Source organism: Sciurus carolinensis, chromosome 5, assembly GCF_902686445.1.
Source record: "Sciurus carolinensis chromosome 5, mSciCar1.2, whole genome shotgun sequence".
NCBI lineage: Eukaryota > Metazoa > Chordata > Mammalia > Rodentia > Sciuridae > Sciurus > Sciurus carolinensis.
Window position 1 is genome coordinate 143,221,511 of NC_062217.1, and position 20,154 is coordinate 143,241,664.

The 20,154-nt window shown below is 35.0% G+C and overlaps 1 protein-coding gene across 1 annotated transcript in view; it reads left to right on the forward strand.

Moving 5' to 3' along the window:
• Positions 1–4,333: 4,333 nt before the first annotated feature.
• The window catches only part of LOC124984711 (cytochrome P450 2C18-like), a 39,078-nt gene continuing 23,257 nt past the window's right edge, over positions 4,334–20,154 (forward strand). Inside the window, 6 exon segments of the mRNA XM_047552675.1 lie at positions 4,334–4,501; positions 11,177–11,339; positions 11,503–11,652; positions 14,669–14,829; positions 18,055–18,151; positions 18,154–18,230. Coding sequence (XP_047408631.1) covers positions 4,334–4,501; positions 11,177–11,339; positions 11,503–11,652; positions 14,669–14,829; positions 18,055–18,151; positions 18,154–18,230 — 816 coding nt within the window.

Sequence of the window (20,154 nt, forward strand, 5' to 3'; positions counted from 1 at the left end):
TCAACATTCAAATCTGATGAAAATAAATCAGAAAAATAATTCCATTTGCAGTAGACACACACACACACACACACACACACACACACACACACACAAACACACACCCCTAGTATTAAATACAAACATGGAGGTGAAAGATCTTTACAATAAAAATGACAGAACACTGAAGAAAGAAATTGAGGAAGTCACTAGAAGATGGAAAGACCACTTAAGTTCATGGACAGTTAGAAATGATATTGTTGGAATGATTATATTATCAAAAGCAATCTACATGTTCAAGGCAATACCCATCAAAATATCAATGACATTCTTACAGAACCTGAAAAAGAAAGTCCTAAAATTCATATGTAAATAATTGAAAATTAAAAAAAAATTAAAAATTCAGAAAAGTCGAAGCAAGTCATAAACAATAGCAATGCAGGAGGTACCACAATATCTTATTTTAAATTATACAACAGAACTATAGTAATGGAAACAGCATTATGCCAGTATGGCATACAAACAGATATATAGTGCAATGTAATAGCAAAGAAGGCAAAGAGACAAATCCACAAAGAGGAAGTCATCTGATCCTTGACAAAGACAACAAAAACATGTTGGAGAAAAGATAAAATCTTCAACAAATGTGATCAGGAAGCTGGATAAGTATATGTAGAAGAATGAAACTAGATACTTATGTCTTACCTTGCCCCAAAAGCTCTAAATGACTTAAATTATAGATTTAATTTCATTATACATTGTCAATCTGTTTGGATTTTTAAAATGGTTACAGACAGTTTAAGTTTGGTATAAAAAAAAATACATATATATATATATATATATATATATATATATATATATAAACTTACCCACTTCTTTTAAGGTTTCTCCTATGTGGGCACAAAGTTTTTATAAAAATCTCTAATATTATTGTGCATTTATGTGGTACCAATTATAATGTGTCTTTTATTATCTCTAATTTTGCTGATTTGCTTTCTTTCATTTTTCCTAGTCTTGCAAAAAGTTTCTTAATTTTGTTCATGTTTTCAAATCGTTCACTAATTTTTCTTAGATGACTATATCATTTTTTTCTGATCTGATATTTGTTATTTTATTTCTCCTATTACCGTTAGTGTTTCCTTATTTTACTACATCCTTGAGATGCACCATTGTTATTTAAATTGTGAATTTTTGTGTAGGCATTTATTGCTGTTCCTTCTTACAGTTACCCTTTCTTTTTCCCACAACTTTTTTTATGTTTTGTTGTGTTATTCTTTCTTTTCTATAAAAAGAAAACAGGGTAAGCAAGATTTTCTGTAGGGGGAAAGTAGAAATACCCATTTTATTAGGAATAAAGTTAATGATGCAAAGAGAGCCATCAGGTCACTTTTATTTAAAATAAGTCAGTATGGTTCTCTCAGAGATTGGAGCCTGATTTGATTGGTTTGGATTTCAGATCTCTCTGAGTCAGAAAGCAAGTTAGTTTCTGCTTGCCTTGGAAAAAGAGTATATTGTGTCCTGGGTTTAAGCAAATTCTAAATGTTAAAACTATCAAACTTTTCTGACCCCCATTTCAACCAGTATGATTCTGAGATTTTAGATTGAGAGTACTCTGCCATTCAATTTTTTGTAATTATTTGACCAAAAAAAAAAAAAAAATGTTGTCAGTTCTTTCATGACAATTTGATAGAATTCAGCAGTGAGGACATTCTATCCTTAACATATTAATAGGAAAATATTTTCTTACTGACTTAATATTACTACCCATGTTGGTCTGTTTATTGTGCTCGTATCTCATAGATGACTTTTGGTAGATAATATTTGTGCATAAAGTTAACCTTTTCTATTAGATTTTCCATTGTTTGATTTACAATTTTTTATAATATTAATGATCTTTGAATTTCTGTGACATCATTTGTAATGTCTTTTTATCTCATTTTATTTACTTGTTTTTTCTGCTTTTTAAGCTTAGTCTAAAGATTTTTTTATTTCTTCTCATAAAAATCATTCATTGATCTTTCATGATTTTTAAATTTCTCACTTATTTCTCCTCTGATTTTTGTTATTTCTTTCCTTCTGTTAATGTTGAGTTTACTAGCCTCTTGTTTTTCTTGGTCCTTTAGATACTTACTTAGATACATATATGAAATTAATTTTTAGCTTAGCAATTCATTGTTATAAACTTCCTTCATAGTATTATGATTGTTGTATCCCATAATTTTCATATGCTGTGTGTTTTCTTTCTTTCACTTAAAAGAGAAAAGTTCAGGCAGGGACATCATGGAAGGAAGGAAGAGACTAGAAAAGTAGTCTATTTCATAGACAATAAAGCTAATGATCTAAATAAGACCCATGAAATCAAATTTGTCTAAAATAAGTAAGTGTGGTTTTATCAGAATTAAAAGCCTGATAGCACATTGAATTACATGACACACCATGTGAGTCATACAACAAATTGCTGTGTCCCCTTAACATGGATAAAGAGTTCATCAAGACTTCAGTTAATGAAATTTCTAAAAGATAAAAAATAAAATTTTATGAACCACCATTTTAAACAATGAATGCTACGATTATTGTCAGTGACTCTTTCTTGTCACTGATTAGTATAATCAGAAGACTGCAAAATAATATATGCTCAGTAAATATTGAACTTGTTTGAACTACCTATTTTACTCTAGGGAAGACTGAGACTAGAGGCACAGGAGTTCCAGACTCTTTTCTACCACTTATTATCTGTGTCTTTGGCCAAGGCATTGCATCTCTGAGACCCAGTTTCTTCATTTCTAAAGTGGGAATAATTTTACTTTAGCTAAATGTAATTAAGAAAATCAGAAGTGATATAATATGTGTGAAATTGTATGTTAATTTTGAGAATACATGTATATGTGTGCATTAAATATACATAACTGGAGTCTTGACAGCAGTTATCTTTACTAAATACATTGTAATTAACAATACTTGCCAAATTAAAACAAGTACAATAGACTTTTTATAGGACACATTTTTGCACAGCATTACCAGTAGCGATCTACTAGTGCACCCCAATCCAATGACATACAATTCATCAGTAGCAAATAAAGTCTCATATTCCAATTTGCATAGTTTCTTCTGTGCTAGGAGTCTGTGTGGTGTACTCTCATCCTCCTATCCACCTCTAAACCACATGCCTGTTTATCTGTCTCTAATATTATTGCTTATGGTCCAATATTTTTCATTCCATTACACCTGACAAGGACATACTAAACAGCAACAGAAACAGTCCCATCTGGAAGAGGTGAGAGATTGGGAGAACCATGGTTTCTCAAGCCCCACCCATTCAATTCTTTGAAATCAACTCTTCCTCAGTTCTGCTGAATAAGTTTCACCTCTGTACTGATGGGTGGGGATCACTTATGTGTCTCTTTGCTTGTAGAATCTATGACCCAGCTATCCTGGGATTGAAGTGATGGGTAGTGACTTGAGGGGAAGCTTGTTGGTCTATGAACAGAGCCAGTGTGGTGTTTGCTTTACTTTTCTAATGTGGCTTTGGAGGCTGCTATGATGTAAGCCACAGCTCACCATTATGGCCATTAGATCTCCTTCAAACTCCAGTTCTGACCCCTGTGAGCTGTGTGAGTGAAGGTCTCCCGGGCTCACAGAATCTCAGTTTCTCCATTTGCCAAATTAAAAAAAATAGTAATCTCTCCCCTGTGGTTTCCAGGATTTGGGGGTTTGGGGTGCTGAAAAGTAAATGCTATGTATATTTACTTAGTTATATGATGATATGTGTTTCGTATTTCAAAATGCTTAAGTTGTTCTACGTAGTGTATGCTTAGGCACTTTGGATGTAATTTCAGCGCCTTAAAATATTTAAAAGACTTGATTTTCAAAGATAAATGGTCTTTTTGTTTGATGAAATATTAGAAGTTCAATATTTTATATAAAAGTCAGAAGTACACTTACTTCTTCCTAGTCATGAATTTCCAACCAGTCATCAGTGTGAGAATCTAACTTGTTGAGCAATATTTTGTATCAAATGCCTCATTTTTTCTTAATCCTACCTGCACTTTGGTACCTCTAGAGATTGGGTGCTTCTGTGTTTTCTTGTTTGTTTTAAAATACCTATTCCTGGGATCTATCCCAGAGTGTTTGAAGTAGATTGTCATGGATAGAGTGTCAGGAAGGAGAGCAAGAGTAAAAAAGTTTGTTTTCATTCTTATCTGGTGATCAATGTACACTCAGAAGGGGTCATAACTTATCTAGTAGATTGGCTCATTACTGTATGTCAACAGGACACATTCAGATTAACAGAGCACTATAAAAGTTCACACTGGTTGCAAGCTCACAGTTGTCTCAGGAAAAGGAGAAGATTTCAATGGATCCAGTTGTGGTCCTGGTGATCAGTCTCTCCTGTCTGCTTCTCCTCTCACTATGGAGACAGAGATCTGGGAGTGGGAAACTCCCACCAGGACCCATGCCTCTGCCAATTATTGGGAATATACTGCAGATAGATCCAAAAAACATCAGCAAATCCTTAACTAGTGTGAGTATGTTGATATTTCTCCAGTGGCTTGAAAATGGTAAATAAATTAATTCTTCATTTTAAATTAAATGGCAAATACATTAATTCTTCCTTTTAAATTAAATTTAATTAAATTGCACAAGGTAATTTATTAAAAGAGATTGTTGCACAGCAAATACTCTGTGGATTTTGATGTTTCCATTTCTTTTTAGTTTTCCACTGTTGGAGGTAGTATAATGAAACAATGCATCTGGAATTAAAAAAGCATTTAAGTTTAAGATTTTGATGGCAATATGAAAATGTCAAAAATCTGGATTACACTTGCCCTTAATTGTTTCATGGTCATTTGCTGTGATTTTCAATTTTCTGCACAATCTAATCTGTTTGTGATGCTCTGCATGAATTTTTATTTGTTTCACTGTGTCTTTCATTTCCAGGAGTTCTGACTAGTCTCTTTTAAATATCTCTATTTTTTTATTAAAATCATCTTTCAACTCTTGAATTTTCTCTCTTAATTCACTTTTAGGTCTTCCTTTGGATTATTGACCCTTTGAATAATCAGTTTTTTTATCATTTCTCCCTGGAATTTCATGTACTTTCCTCTTTTGGAATCTTTTTTAGGAGAATTTTGAATTTGGGGGAAGAATTGTTTGTCTGTTCCCTAAAGTTCTCAGAGGTCTTGAACTTGCAAGTTCATTGAGCTGGATTCCCCTTTCTCTTATAGCAATGTCCTTTTGTTTTGGACTTCTCTCTGTTTTTGATATTTGAGGAGGTGACCTGAGGTCCCCCTTTGGTGGATCCTCCTTGGGGCCTGGTTGTTGGTTTCAGGTTTTTGTCTCCTCAAATTTATGTGTTGAAGTAATGTTGGGGATGAGGTGGTGCTAGAACATGTGTGGGGTGAGTTTCCTTGTTACTGGACTGAATTGGGAGTGTTGCTTGGGAGCGGGATGTCTAATCTGTGAACCTGAAGTGACCCTCTCACTTTCCAACCCCTCTGAGAGGAAGTGGTGGGCCAGGAGCAGCACTATTGTTATTCACAGATTGCAGCCTTAAGACAATGTCCAGTATCTATTTTGACATCTGGAACACTAATTGCCACCTATAGAGTAAGAGTTAGATCAACAATAAAAAAAAGTGTGTCTACATCATGTAGAATGATAGAAATGAAAAGTTCTACCCCATTTGTGTACAGTGAATCAAAATGCAGCCTGTAAAATTAAAAAAAATATTAAAAAAGAAAAAACAAAAAACCAAAACAAACACACAAACAAAAAACTGTGAACAAGATCATTCATTAGACAGCACAGATCTACTACATTGCCAGCTGTGTTAATAATGATAACAGCATGAATCAGTAAGGAATTGCATAGACTATATAATTCTACATTTAGGGAAATTATAGTTTTTTGTGTGGAGAGAAAATAGGGTAAAAATGCAAGACAATGTTTGAAATGTTGTAAAAATGTGAGGAGAGGAGAGACAGGAGATAGATCACAAATGTTAATTATAATGAAAGAGGAATAAAAAATTTACACTAAGTACTTTACAAATTAAGAAAAGGAAGAGGGAAGAGGAAAATTTGACTCTAACAGGGAGAAGAGAGTGAAGAAGGGGCAGTAAGAGGGACAAAATCCAAGGTACAGCCATCAAGAAAATGTAAGATCAAAACAATCCAAACCATGTGCGAATACACCCCTCCTAGTGAAATGAAGGCTAAATAACAACAGGTACAGAAGAAACAGTACAGGTGAAAACAAAATATATATTCATGCTGTGAGAACACACACACACACACAAATCTTGCACAATGGAGCAAAGGAAAAACAATAAAATACAATGAAATGATATTCAAAAGTAAATTAGGTGTACATGACAGTAGAATGCATTTAGACACATTCCCCATAAATGTGGTATAACTTCTCATTCTTCTGGTTGTACATAATGTAAGATCACAGGGGTCATGTAGTCATATATGCACAGAGGTTATGAATGTACAATTCATCTTCTATCCTTAATATCCCCTTACCCCTTACCTTCCCTTCACTCCCCTCTACCTAATCCTATTCTTCCCTAGCCAACCCACTCCCCTATTGTGAATTACCTCCTATGTATCAGATAAAACTTTCCACCTTTGTTTTTTGGGGATTGGCTTATTTCACTTAGCATGATATTCTCCAGTTCCATCCATTTAGGGCAAATGCCACAATTTCATTTTTCTTCAAGTCTGAGTCATATTCCATTGTGTATATACACCACATTTTTTAAAAGCCAATTCATCTGTTGAAGGGCACACACACAAATCTTGCACAATGGAAAGAAGTAAAAAAAAAACAAAAAAACAATAAAATGATATTTGAAAAAATTTTTTAAAAATCTTTATTTGTTGTTTTTAAATATATATGACAGTAGAGTATTATTTGACTCATTATATATACATAGAGTACATTCAACCCAATTAGGATCCCATTCTTGTGGTTTACTTGATGTGGAGTTACCCTAGTTATGTATTCATTTATGAGCTAAGGAAAGTTATTTCTGATTCTTTGTACTATCTTTTCTATTCCCGTCCCTCTCCCTTCCCTTCATTCCCCTTTATCTAATACAATGAACTTCTATTCTCCTCTCTCTACTACTATTCTTTGTGATGGGTTAGCATCCATATATCAGAAAGAACATTCGACCTTTGGTTTTTTGCTATTTTCTTATTTCACTTACCGTGATGTTTCCCATTTCATCCGTTTGCTGGCAAATACCATAGTTTCATTCTTCCTTCTGACTGACTGATATTCAAATCATTGTGTATATACTGCATATTCTTTATTCAGTCATCTGTTGAGGGTTCCTATGTTGGTTCCACAGCTTGGATCTTATGAATTGAGCTACTATAAACAATGATGTGGTTGTGTCACCGTAGTATGCTGATTTTTAAGTGTTTGGGTATAAATTGAGGAGTGAGATAATTGGGTTAAATGGTGATTCCTTTCCATGCTTTATAAGGGGAACTGCTTTCTAGAGTTGTTGCACCAATTTTCAGTACCACCAACAATGTATAAGTAAAACTTTTTCCCCACATCCTTGCCAATATTACTGTTACTTGTATTCTTACTAATTGCCATTCTGACTTGAGATGAAATATCAGTGTAGTTTTAATTAGCATATAGAGATGTTGAACATTTCTTCATATATTTTTTGACCATTCTTATTTCTTCTGTGAAGTACCCATTCAGTTCTTTGGCTCATTTGTTGAATGGGTTATTTGCATTTTTGTGTTAAGTTTGTGAGTCCTTTAATTTTTAAAAATAAAGCAAAGAATGTATATAAATGGGGTGAACATGAGGGGGAAAACAGGAAAAATATTAAATAGAACTAACAAGGCTTTTTCTACCATGGTGGTCTGAATTGTTAATAGGGATGGGTTTCATTCATATTTATTTATTTTTTTGCTTTGTGAGTCTAGATTTGAAGTTTGGACTTTGTTAAGCCAAGTATTTTTGCATTCATAACTTAGTCAGCAGCCAGACACTGTGGCTAGGAGTCCCATTTTTGTAGTAGCTCTCATTTTCCATTTTTCCAGTGTAGGTGGCATTCACTGAGGACTGGTGACAAATTCTAAATTCCTGTAATGGGAATGATGCAGAGTTCTAAATTGGAAGTTAGTAGATGGGATTTAGTTTTGGACATTTACTGTTACTTTCTGCCTAAGGATTAATTATGCTTACAGTGTAATTATTTCATTAACAAAGTGATCTGCTGCATACCTTGTAGCCATCAAAATTAAATTTCTCTGAAGAAGAGAACTATACTTCAGGCAAAGAAATACATATGAGATATACTGTGGTAAGATGGTAAAGTATGATATTCCAGTCTTCATCTCCTTTTTCACAAGAACAATAGGAGAAATAACTAGAAATGAAAAACCTCCAGTAATCTCAGGAGTTCATCACAGCAACACTATTATGTAAAAGATCAAAAATAACTTTTCCAATGCTAAGGAGAATAATCCCATTTTACCTGCATCTTTCTGTGCTCCAGCACAGTATAGCGATCATCCACCAGAATCACACAGGATTCATCCCAGATATCCAAGGGTGATTCACCTGCATAAATCAATAAATGTGACACATCATGATAATGAAATGAAGGACAAGAACCACAGGAGCATTTTGATAGATGCAGGAAAAGCATTTGACATATTTCAAAGCCTTTCATGATGAACTTTCAAAAACACATGACACAGAAGGAATTTTTCACAGAACACTAATGGCTATGGGTGACTATCCAATATTTAACATCATGTTGAAAGTTTTTCTCAAAAATTAGTGAAAAGTCAGGAATGCCCAGTGTGCCACCCTTACTCAGCATAGAACTCAAGTCCAGCCAGAACAATTAACCAAGAACAACAACAACAAAAAAAAAAAAAATGAAAAGCCATACAAACCAAAAAGAAAGAAGCAAAATATTATCTGCTGTGGAAAACTCTAAACTTAATCTGAAAACAATTAGAACTAATAAATGAATTCTAAATAAACAGGATACACAAATGACATACAAAATTCAGCAGCACTTTTAGTAATAAATAGATAATCAGGAAAGCATTTCTTTTACAACAACATGAGAAAGAATAAAATATTTAGAAATAAATTTCAACAAGGAGGTGAAAAATCTGCATGCTGAAATATAAAAAAAACAAAACAATGAAAGAATTTGTAGCAGACAGAATTACATGGAAAAATAATCCATGTTCACAGATTGGAAGAATTATTCTATGAAAAATACAACAGTATCTATAAAAGAAATTTTCCAAGTCTTAAAATTTGCATAGAACCTCAAAAGATTTTGAATAACAAACGGTACCTTATGCAAGGAATCTGAGGTTTCAAACACTGTACAAAGCTATAGTAAATGAAACATGACCATGCAGGCATAAACAGATACATACACCCATGGATCCCATGGAGAGTCCAGGAAATACCCTACTCACATACATTGACTATTTATTCACCAAAGGGCCAGAAATACACAGTGGGGGAAGGAATGTCTCTTCACTGAATAGCATTTGGGAAACTGTACATCCACATGCAAAAACCAAATGAAATTAGACTCATTTGTAACACTACACATAAAAATCAATTCCAAATAGATTCAAGACAAAGGGAAGCCCTGAAACCATAGAAGTACTGAAAGAAAACGTGGGGAAGATGTTTCCTAACCTTTTTCTAGCAATGTTTTGTGTACATTTCCTTTTTAATTGACTCTCAGGAGTCATACATATTTATGTAGCACCATTTCATGTTTGATACCTGTGTATTCTGTGTAATGTTCAAATCAAAGTAAAAATACCTATCTCTTCAAACACTTATCATTTACTAATGATGAAAATATTCCATATTCTTTCTTCTGGCTGTTTTGAAATGAGCAGTACATTATCTGTCATTGTCCTACTGCACAACATAATGCTAGGACTTATGTTTCCAATCTATACCTTTATAATGAATGAGGACTTTATAATGAAGGAAATGGCCACACAGAAAGACCATTAATACACAGTCTCAAAAGTGACTGTTACAAAACAAATCAAAAATCCTATCAAACTCATAGCAATAAAGAGAAGAATGGTGGTTTTTGGGAGTTGGGATGTGGGAGAAAGGTGAATTTTTATTCCAAGGGTATAAAGAGATACAGTTATAAGGTGAATAAGTACTGGGGACCTAAGGCACAACATTGTGACTGCAGTAAATAATAATGCATCTCATACTGAAATTCCCTAACCTGTTTTCACACACACACATGAATATGTTAACACTGAGAGAATGTATATATTAATTTGCTTGACTGTGGTAATCAATTTGCAATGTTTACATAAATCAAATTATCACATTTTACACTCTAAATACATAAGCTTTTTATTTTTCAATCATACTTCAATAAAAGCATTAAGAAAACAAAAACAAAAATGAAAAACCTATTGGCTAAAAAGCAGCATAAGAGAGTAATACAGAGTCCACTGGCTGATAACACAATCCTTGTGGGTTTTGCACAAATCTGCAGCCTATACTCTATGAATTGCTGCAAGGTGAGGGAAATTGTTCTTCCATGCTATGCTGCATGGCCTGGTGATGCCTCCATGGTAATCAATCTCTTGCTGTGTTAGTGATATCTCTGTTCCCAACCTCTGAGTGTTAAGATCATCTGGGGTCACCATTAAAAATAGTCTTCCAGTACTTGTCATAGGCTTACTTAGCTAAAACATCTATGATACTACCCCTGCTAATGAACCAGGAGAATTCAGTTGGGTATTGGTGCAAAGGTGGATAAGCACTGGGGACCAATAAATTGTTCAAACTTCTGAAGTTGACAAAATAAAGATTCAAATTTGGGTCCTCTGTTTATCAGTCATGGTACACTGCCAATGAGTTTGTAACTTTCTGACTTCATTCCCTTAGCATGTAAAACAGGACAAATAAGTCCCCTAAACGCATTGCTGTGAGGATGCACATCACAGACCAACCAAAACTGACAGTTATCATTGCCATCACATTTGTAGAAAATAATCAGAAATATTTAAAGATTCTTGTGGCACAATAAAATATAATAAATATAATGAGATAATCTTAATGACAGTCTGAATCAGTCAAACATGTAGATCAAATACTGATCTCATTCAGCTAATATTCAAATTTTATTTCCCATTTTCAGTTGTCAAAAGTCTATGGCCCTGTGTTCACTCTGTATTTGGGTATGAGGCCCACTGTGGTGTTGCATGGATATGAAGCTGTGAAGGAAGCCCTGATTGATCATGGAGAAGTATTTTCTGGAAGAGGCAGTTTCCCAGTGACTGACAGAGTTAGTAAAGGATTTGGTAAGTGTGTGTGCATTTGAAATGGGTGAGCAATGGTCATGGTGATGAGGAGAAAGGAAAAGAGAAAGCCAGGTTGAGCTTGACCATCTCTGTGGCTGCCGTTTGTCAACTTCCTCTACATCGCGTGGGGTATCCTTCCTAGATTCTGCTCTCCCTCATTTAGGAGTCATTTTAACTACTGGAAACAGATGGAGAGAGATGAGGCGCTTCTCACTCATGACTCTGCGGAATTTGGGGATGGGGAAGAGGACCATTGAGGACCGCATTCAAGAAGAAGCCCACTGCCTTGTGGAGGAGTTGAGGAAGACCAAGTGTGAGTGACTCATCATATCACTGTCCTTAACAGACTGCTCTCTTCTGTGTCTAGCAGACACGTTTCAGCAACAGCCAGACCTTAATTATGGGTGCTGTCAGTCCTCATGTGGAGGAGGGATGATTTGAAGCAGAGAGTCAGAGTCTGTGGATCTGTGTTGCCTGTGCACAGGCATGAGTGGGCAGCATGATGGGTGTAAAGGTCATATAATCCTCCTCTGACCAGCGTTATTTCTGTTTTCAAATCATTGCATCATGAAGATAGAAGGTTTAGAGATCCATTCCCTTAAAGAGTTAAAGAGCAGGGTTTCCCTAGGGCACATTTGTGGGATTCCCATTCCACGGCTTCACCACTGTCCATTGGACACAGTGGAAGCATCAGCCTTAGACCCTGTGGAGCTGAAGCAAGTGAGGTGTGCTTTCACCTAATTGGACTCTGGTTGTAGAGTTTCTTTTGCTGTCTTACATCTCTCAGGATTTCTTCCAAGGCCAGTGCCTAGTAATTGTTCTCATATATGGTTTTCCGTTGATTTGCATATATCCTGGAAAGTCTCATGAATCATGATTATGGTAATCATATACCTCTCCATGTCTTCTCTACTGACCCATGAAGTGTTTTTCATTGTCTCTGATTTTCAGGTTGGAACCAGATCGCTGTATTTAAATTTCTCTTCCCATTCAATGAGAAAGGGAAGACTAAAAATCAGACTTTTTCAGTGAATGATATACATAAAGAAATTTGCAGTCTTCTCTAATTACCCTTCAACTCCATAGCTAAAATAAATCTTTGTTGTGAACACTCAGGATACTGGAACACATTAGAGAGCCTGGTGGAAGAGTAGATAATTTGAATGCCTTTTCTGACCCAATGCACTACACTTCCTTTGCATCATTTCTTATTCATTTTAAAATTATTTTATTGTAATTTTTATTAACATTTAATCAGTTCACTTTAATGAGGATCACTATGGTATTCCCAAACATGTGTGCAGCAAATACTATTAAAATCCATCCTCTTCATCTCTACTTTCCTCACCACCACCACACATCCTTCCTCTATTCTACTCTCAGGTTCACATTCATTTTACCTTCCACACCTGAAAGAGACCATGCAATACTTCACTTTTTGATTCTGATCCCTTACTTACCATCAGTTCCCCCAGTTTTGTCTTCTTTGCAGTAAATGACAAGATTTCATTCTTCTTTATGAGTGAATACAAATATATTGTGTATTTATAACATATTGTCTTTATCCACTCATCTGTTGATAACCACATAGTGTCATAATTATCTCAAACATGCAGGAATGCATATGGTATCTTGATTTCATATCTTTCATCTGTGTACCAGAAGCAGGACACCTGGATCATATGGAAGATCTGTTTATGTTTGAGGAAATGATATGCTCTTTTCCATATGAATTTCCTAATGAACATTCCCACCAACAGTTATAAGGTGCCCTTTTTCTGCACACCTCTCCAATAATGTTATTTATTGTATGTAGTGGTTGTAATTAAGGTGTCTAATTTTTGTTTCTGTGTTTTGACTATCATATAGTCATTCTAAGTGGGGCAAAATGATATCTCATGGTACCTTTGATATGCATTTCCCTGATGGCTAATGATACTTAACATTTTAAATATGTGTTTATCGGTCAGTTCATTTCTTCTTTTGAGAAGTGCCTATTAAGATCATTTGCCCATTTATTATCATATTATGTGGGGTCTGTTGTTATGTTTTTCATTTCATATATATTGTTGATTTTAATCTTACATGAGATGAATAATTGACAAATATTATCTCCCTATCTTTAGGATGTCTCTCCACTCTATTGACCGTTGTGTAAGAGTTTTTCAGTTTGATGTAATATACTTGCCTACTTTTCTTTTAGGGTCCTATACTATACAAAAATATCATCACTTGTATCCATCTCCGGGTGTTTCCCCTGTGTTTTTTTCTAGTTCTTTTAGGGGTTTCAAGTCTTACAGTAATGTCTCTGAGCCATTGTGAGTTGAATTTTTGTATGAGGTGAGAGATATGGGTCAAGTTGCAATCATCTTCATGCTCCATTTATTGAAAAGGGACTCATTTTTACACCATAACTTTTGGTAACTTTTATACGAATCATTCAAGTGTAGATGCATGCATGTCTTCCCTGTCCCAACCCTCGGAATCTCCTCTCTCTTTCATTGTTTTATGTGCCTGTTTTTAAACCAGTACCATGATATTTTGCTTACTCTGGCTTTGTATTATGGCTTGAACTCAGGCATTGTCCTGCCTCCAGCTTTGTTTCTCTGCCTACGATTGTCTTGCCTTTTATGCTTCCACATGAATTTTAGGATTTTTTTTCTAGTTCTATGATAAATGTCTTTGGTGTTATCATGGGAATTCAACGGAGCCTGCAAATTGATTTGGATAGTAGGATTCAAATGATCCAGTTGATGAGCACGGGAGTTTTTTCCATCTTTGTGTGTGTGTGTTTCTTCTTCAACTTCTTTCATCAGTTTTTTGAAATTTTCATTGTAGAGGTCTTTCACTTCCATGGTTAATTATTTTTATCAAGTAAACTTTAAGGCTATAGTTTTGAAGGATACTTTTTTTCAAATGAAATTTATTGACCACCTAATTGTAATTTCCTTTTTATATTCCTAATTATCTACAGTTTTGATGACAAATATAATTCTGCACTGAAATTGTATTAACAGGAGCTTTTAAAGTGATCTTTTAAAACGTTTTCAAAAAACTAAGGAATACTATGTGTTAGAATTGCTTAAAAATGCAGTGGATTTCAATGGAGCTCTATGAAAACCACTTTTACACTGGCTAGAAGGTAAAAGTCAACTTGAGATTAACAAAGGTGATAATGACTTTCAGCATGCTGAAAATTTTTCATCTCAAGGGAATTTCTCAATAGATATTGCTTAGAGGTTCTACAATTACCTTTCCCTACTATCTCAAAGAGAAACACATTTTTATGTATATTTTAATGTTAACTTTTAATGTTTCCATTTCTTTAGCCTCACCCTGTGATCCCACCTTTATCTTGGGCTGTGCTCCCTGCAATGTGATCTGCTCCATTATCTTCCATAATCGTTTTGATTATAAAGATCAGCATTTTCTCAACTTTATACGGAAATCAAATGAAAGCCTGGAGATTCTGAGCTCCCCATGGATTCAGGTGAGACAGAATCCTATCCCTTCTTCTAAAAAAAACACATATGATCTTTATTCCGACCCATATGTCCAAGCAGTGAAGTGAGTATAGACACCAAAGTCTAGACCAGAATTGGGCATCATGAAGTGAGTATCAGGAAAATATGACTGAGTTCTTTACTTTATGCAGAGGAAATTGCATGCCCTCATAAGAGATGACATGTAAATCCTTTGGGTCTCTGGCCAATGCTTTTCCCAGCAACCTCCAGAGACTAATCTTTATAAAGAAATTTGGTGATTGCATTTGAGCAAGGTCATGGCACTCAGTGGACATTCAGGACCCTGTTGGGGACACATCACTGACAAGGCTGCACTCCAATCACCACTTAGAATTTTACCACTTTACTTGACCAAAATAGAGTTATCTGATACTTGACAAGGTTTCCAACAATATATATTGGAGAAAAGATAGCCTCTTAACAAACAGTTTAGGGGAAACTGGAAATGTGTATGTAGTAGAATGAAACTGAACCCCTATCTCTCACCTGCACAAAACCAAGCTCAGCGTGGATCAAAGACCAGGCATTAAACCAGAACCCTGTACTTACCAGAAGAAAATGGAGGCCTTTCTCTATCGTGTTGGCTTATGGACTGACTTTCTCAATAAAACTCCAGAAGTGCAAGAAGTAAAATCAAGAACCAATAAATGGGATGGTATCAAACTAAAATCTTCACAGCAAAGGAAACCATCAAGAACATGAAGAAAGTGCTACAGAATGGAAGAAAATCTTTGCCACATGTACCTCAGACAGAATGTAATCTCCAGGAAATACAAGGAAGTCAAAAAGCAAAACGTCAAATAATTCAATCAATAAATGATAAAAAGAACTAAATGGACATTTATCCAAAGAAGGAATATGAATGTTCAACAAATACATGAAAAAAGTTCAACATCTCTAGCGATTAGAGAAATGCAAATCAAAACTACACTACAATTTAATCTCACTCCAGATAGAATGGCAATATTCAGGAATACAAGTTACAGGAGATGTTGTGAAGGATATGGGGAAAAGGGTACAGTCATATGATGTTGGTGGGACTGCAAATTGTTACATTCACTGTGGAAAGCAGTATGGAGATACCTCAGAAAACTTGGAATGGTACCACACTTTGACCAGTTTTACCACTCCTGGATATATATAAAAAGGATTTGATATCAGCATTCTACAGTGATGCAACAAGACCAATGTTTATAGAAGTGCAATTCACAGTAACTAAACTATGGAGTAACCTAGGTGACCTTGAACAGATGAGGAGACAGAGAAAATGTGTTATATATCCAGTCATAAGGAAGAATGACGGTAGGGGCATTTGCCAGTAAATGGATGGATCTGGAGGCTTATCATACTAGGTAAAATAAATCAATTTCACAAAACCAAAGATCAAATGTTTTCTCTGATATGCAAAAGTTAATCCAAACTAAGGTGGGTCAGAAAAAAGAGAAAGAATAGAAACAAGATCAGTGGAGTAGATGAAGGGGAATGAAAGAAAGGGAGGAGGAGTGAAGGGACAGAAAAAGACAGTGGATTGAATCTGTCCTAACAGTCCTGTGAACACATACAAATATACTACAGTGATTCTCACCATCATGTACATACAGAAATCAGTAATCTAAAAAGTGATAAGTAAAATAACAGAAAGTTCAGAAGAGTAGAGGGGGAAGGGAACAGTGGTGGTAGGAAGAGTGGTGGAGGAAAAGTACTAGGGACTGAATTAGGATAAGTTTTATTTGTGCTTTTATAACAATGTCAAAATAATTTCTATTGTGACGTATAACTAAAAAAAACCAATAAAATATCAACCCTACAGATGCACACACACTCACACACACACACACACACACACACACACACACTACCTTCATTTCTAATATTAAGGAGGGAAAAGGGAGTATAGATGCTGTAAGGAAACTGAACTGGGTGGAGATTATTGATGTTTGTTTTAGTCAGTGTTGTCACAGCTGTGACCACAAGCCCTGAGAACAATTTAGAGGAAGAACAGTTTCTTGGAGCTCACAATTTTAGAGCTCAGTCCATAGATGACTGGACCCATTCTTTGGGTCCTGAACAGAGCACAACTTAATAGCAGAAGGGCATGGTGAGAAAAGTAACTCAGGACATATGACTAGGAAGCACACAGACCCCACTCACCATGAACAAAACATATACACCAAAGACACACCCAGGGAACCCCCTCCTCTACCACACCTACCCAGAGTTAACTCGAAAATAATCCCTATGTGTGGACTAATGCTCCGATTAGGTTAAGGCTCTCATACCATTTCACTTCTGAACCCTCTTGCATTTTTTCACACATGAGCTCTTGGGACACATCTTTCATCTAAACCATAACAATGCTTCAGATGGCATCTGACCTGACAAGGTAGTAGGGCTAGGCTGATAAAATGATTGCATTTCAGTGTGTACGACCCTGAACAAACAGTTTTACCCTAAGCTTAGCTTAAAGTAAATTTTCTCCTAACTACTCTTGTGGAGTTACTTCTTCCATAGAACGTCCAATTGCATTTCATAGTATTTTCCAAACCTCCCCTAATATACGGTAATTACATTATTTATGAAGCTGCTTCATATAAGGAAAAGCATAGAACAGCATTGTGCTCTTTATTTTTTAATTTACTAAAATTGTTATTAGTTCTTTTTGTATGCATAACAATAAGATTCATTTTGACAGAATTATAAAAGCAGGGAATATAATACATTCTAATTCAGACCCCACCACCTCCCTGTCCCTTCCCCTCTTCCCTCACCCTGTTCTCTGCTCTGTTCCCAGTGAGCATAATTCTCAATTATCAAGCATTGTACTCCTTTACTGTTACCCAAAGTCTCTTTTACTCTGTTCTCATCTTCAAAGCATCAATCATGGTAAAACATGCTTATCCATATTTACAGATTGTAGGGGAAAAGGGGTTTGAATAAAGGAGAAAATTTATATATTTGTATTTTTATCTCTAAATATGATATATGAATATAGGAAAGGGTTACCATTACTGATCCTATGATCATAGTTCTCTCCCTCTAATCTTTTCATAAGCATGGGAATTTTTAAATATGAAGAGTTCTCCATCAAAAATTTTAACTTTGTTTTAAAGCTATAGTTTGTATGATGGACTAGGAATAATATACTTGTTTTTCTTACCTGTTTCTAGCTAAAATATATTTTTATTTTGTAGATCTGCAACAATTTTCCTGTTCTCATTGATTATTTCCCGGGGAGTCATAAAACATTTTTTAAGAATATTGCTGAATTGAAACAGTATTTTTTGGAGAAAATAAAGAACACCAAGAATCCCTGGATATGAACAATCCTCGGGACCTCATCGACTGCTTCCTGATCAAAATGGAAGAGGTAGAATGTGTACCACAACTCTGTGATCTGATTGCTTCTATATTTTGTGCTTCATTGATTAATTCTATGATTACTAGGGCTAGACACATGGTCAGGAAAGACATTCCTGACAAACACTCGAAGCATGTCTTGTCTTTAAAGATCTACATGAATTATCATTGAAGAATTAAAATTGAATCCTTAAATATCTAGAATACATGAACACTGTTCTATAGACATTAATAATCTACCTGAAGAAAGGCAAAATTGACACCTGAGGTGAAAAGGAAATATTCATAAACGAGTTACAAAATATAAAATTGGAGCCATGAAATGCAAATTGAAATGATTGTACTCATTGTATGGGAGAAAGGAAAAGTACCCAATGCAAGCCTGTGTAATGGCTTCTCTGTGATCAAGATCAAGTGACCAAGGCATACGCAGGGGATTTTGTAGGAACAATCCCTTTTTCCCATTCTAGCACCAACAAGATACAACAGGACTATAGAATCTGTCCTCACAGTTACCTGCAGTAGGTGCTGCTCTATGGGGAAGAGTAGCTGGTATGTGAGACACCTAGATTTTTCAGAACATTATTTTATTAAATATTTCTCTGGATACTATCATTTTTAATAGATTCCAGAGTTCAAAAAGAGTTGCTTCAGACAGTTAGTTGTTTCTCTGGAAGGACTGACACCTGGAACTTCCTACTCCACCATCTTTGGGTCATTACTCCTGTACTGTTGTCTTTTTAAAATGGTTTTTATTGATTCACTATAATTATTGTAAGATTGGGATTTATTGTGCTATCTTCATACATGAACATACTACAAAATTGTCAGTTTCTTTCCCCCATACTTCTTGTTTTCTTCTTTTTCTCCCTTCCCCATTCCCTTTTTCTACTGTTCTGTTTTTTTTTTTCCATTTTGATGAGGTTCCTTTACCTTCATTTTCTGTCTAGCTGCCAGATAGGAGAGAAAACATGGGACCCTTGACTTTCTGAGTCTGACTTATCTCACTTAGCATTATGTTCTTCAGTTCCATCTGTTTCCTTGGAGATGACATTTCATTCTTTAAGACTGAGTAAAACTTCATTGTGTGTACATACCACATTATCTTTACCCAACCATCTGTTGAAGGATACCTAGGTGGGTTTTGTAACTTGGCTGTTGTGAACTGTACTGCTATAAATGGGCATGCATGTATTACTAGAGTATGTGACTGATTCTTTTTGATAAATACCAAAGAGTTGGATAGCTTGGTCATTTTTTTGTTCAAATTTTACCCTTTTGGAGAATCTCCATAGTAATTTTCATAGTGATCATTTACAATTCTACCAAGTGTGTGAAAGTATTTTTTCCCTCCACATCATATCCTCAATTATTATTGTTTGTGTTCCTGATGACTGAAATTCTAATTGGAGTGAAATGAAATCTCAGTGGCATTTCAATTTGAATTTCCCTAATTGTTAAAAATGCTGTATATTTTTTCACATACTTCCTCAACATTTGTATTTTTTCTCTTGAGAATGTGTGTTTAGTTTATTTGTACACTTATTAGTTGGGTTATCTGAGTTTTTTGGTGTTAAATTTTTTAAGATTTATACATATTTTTGATATTAATCTTCTTCAGAAAGAGTAGCTGGCAAAGATTTTTATCTCCCATTCTGTATGTTTTCTCTTCACTTTCTTTTTTATTTCCTTTGTTGTACAGAGATTTTGTAATTTGATGCCATCACATTTATTAATATTTTTATTTTCTTTATTGCATTTTAGGAGTCTTATTGTAGAAGTCAATGCCTATACCTATCAGTTAGAGTGTTCCCCTTCTGTTTTATTTCAGCTATTGCAGTGTTTCTGGTCTAATTTCTAGGTCTTTCATACACTTTGAGTTCACCTATGGACTGAATGAAAGAGAGGAATCTAGTTTCATTCATTTACACATG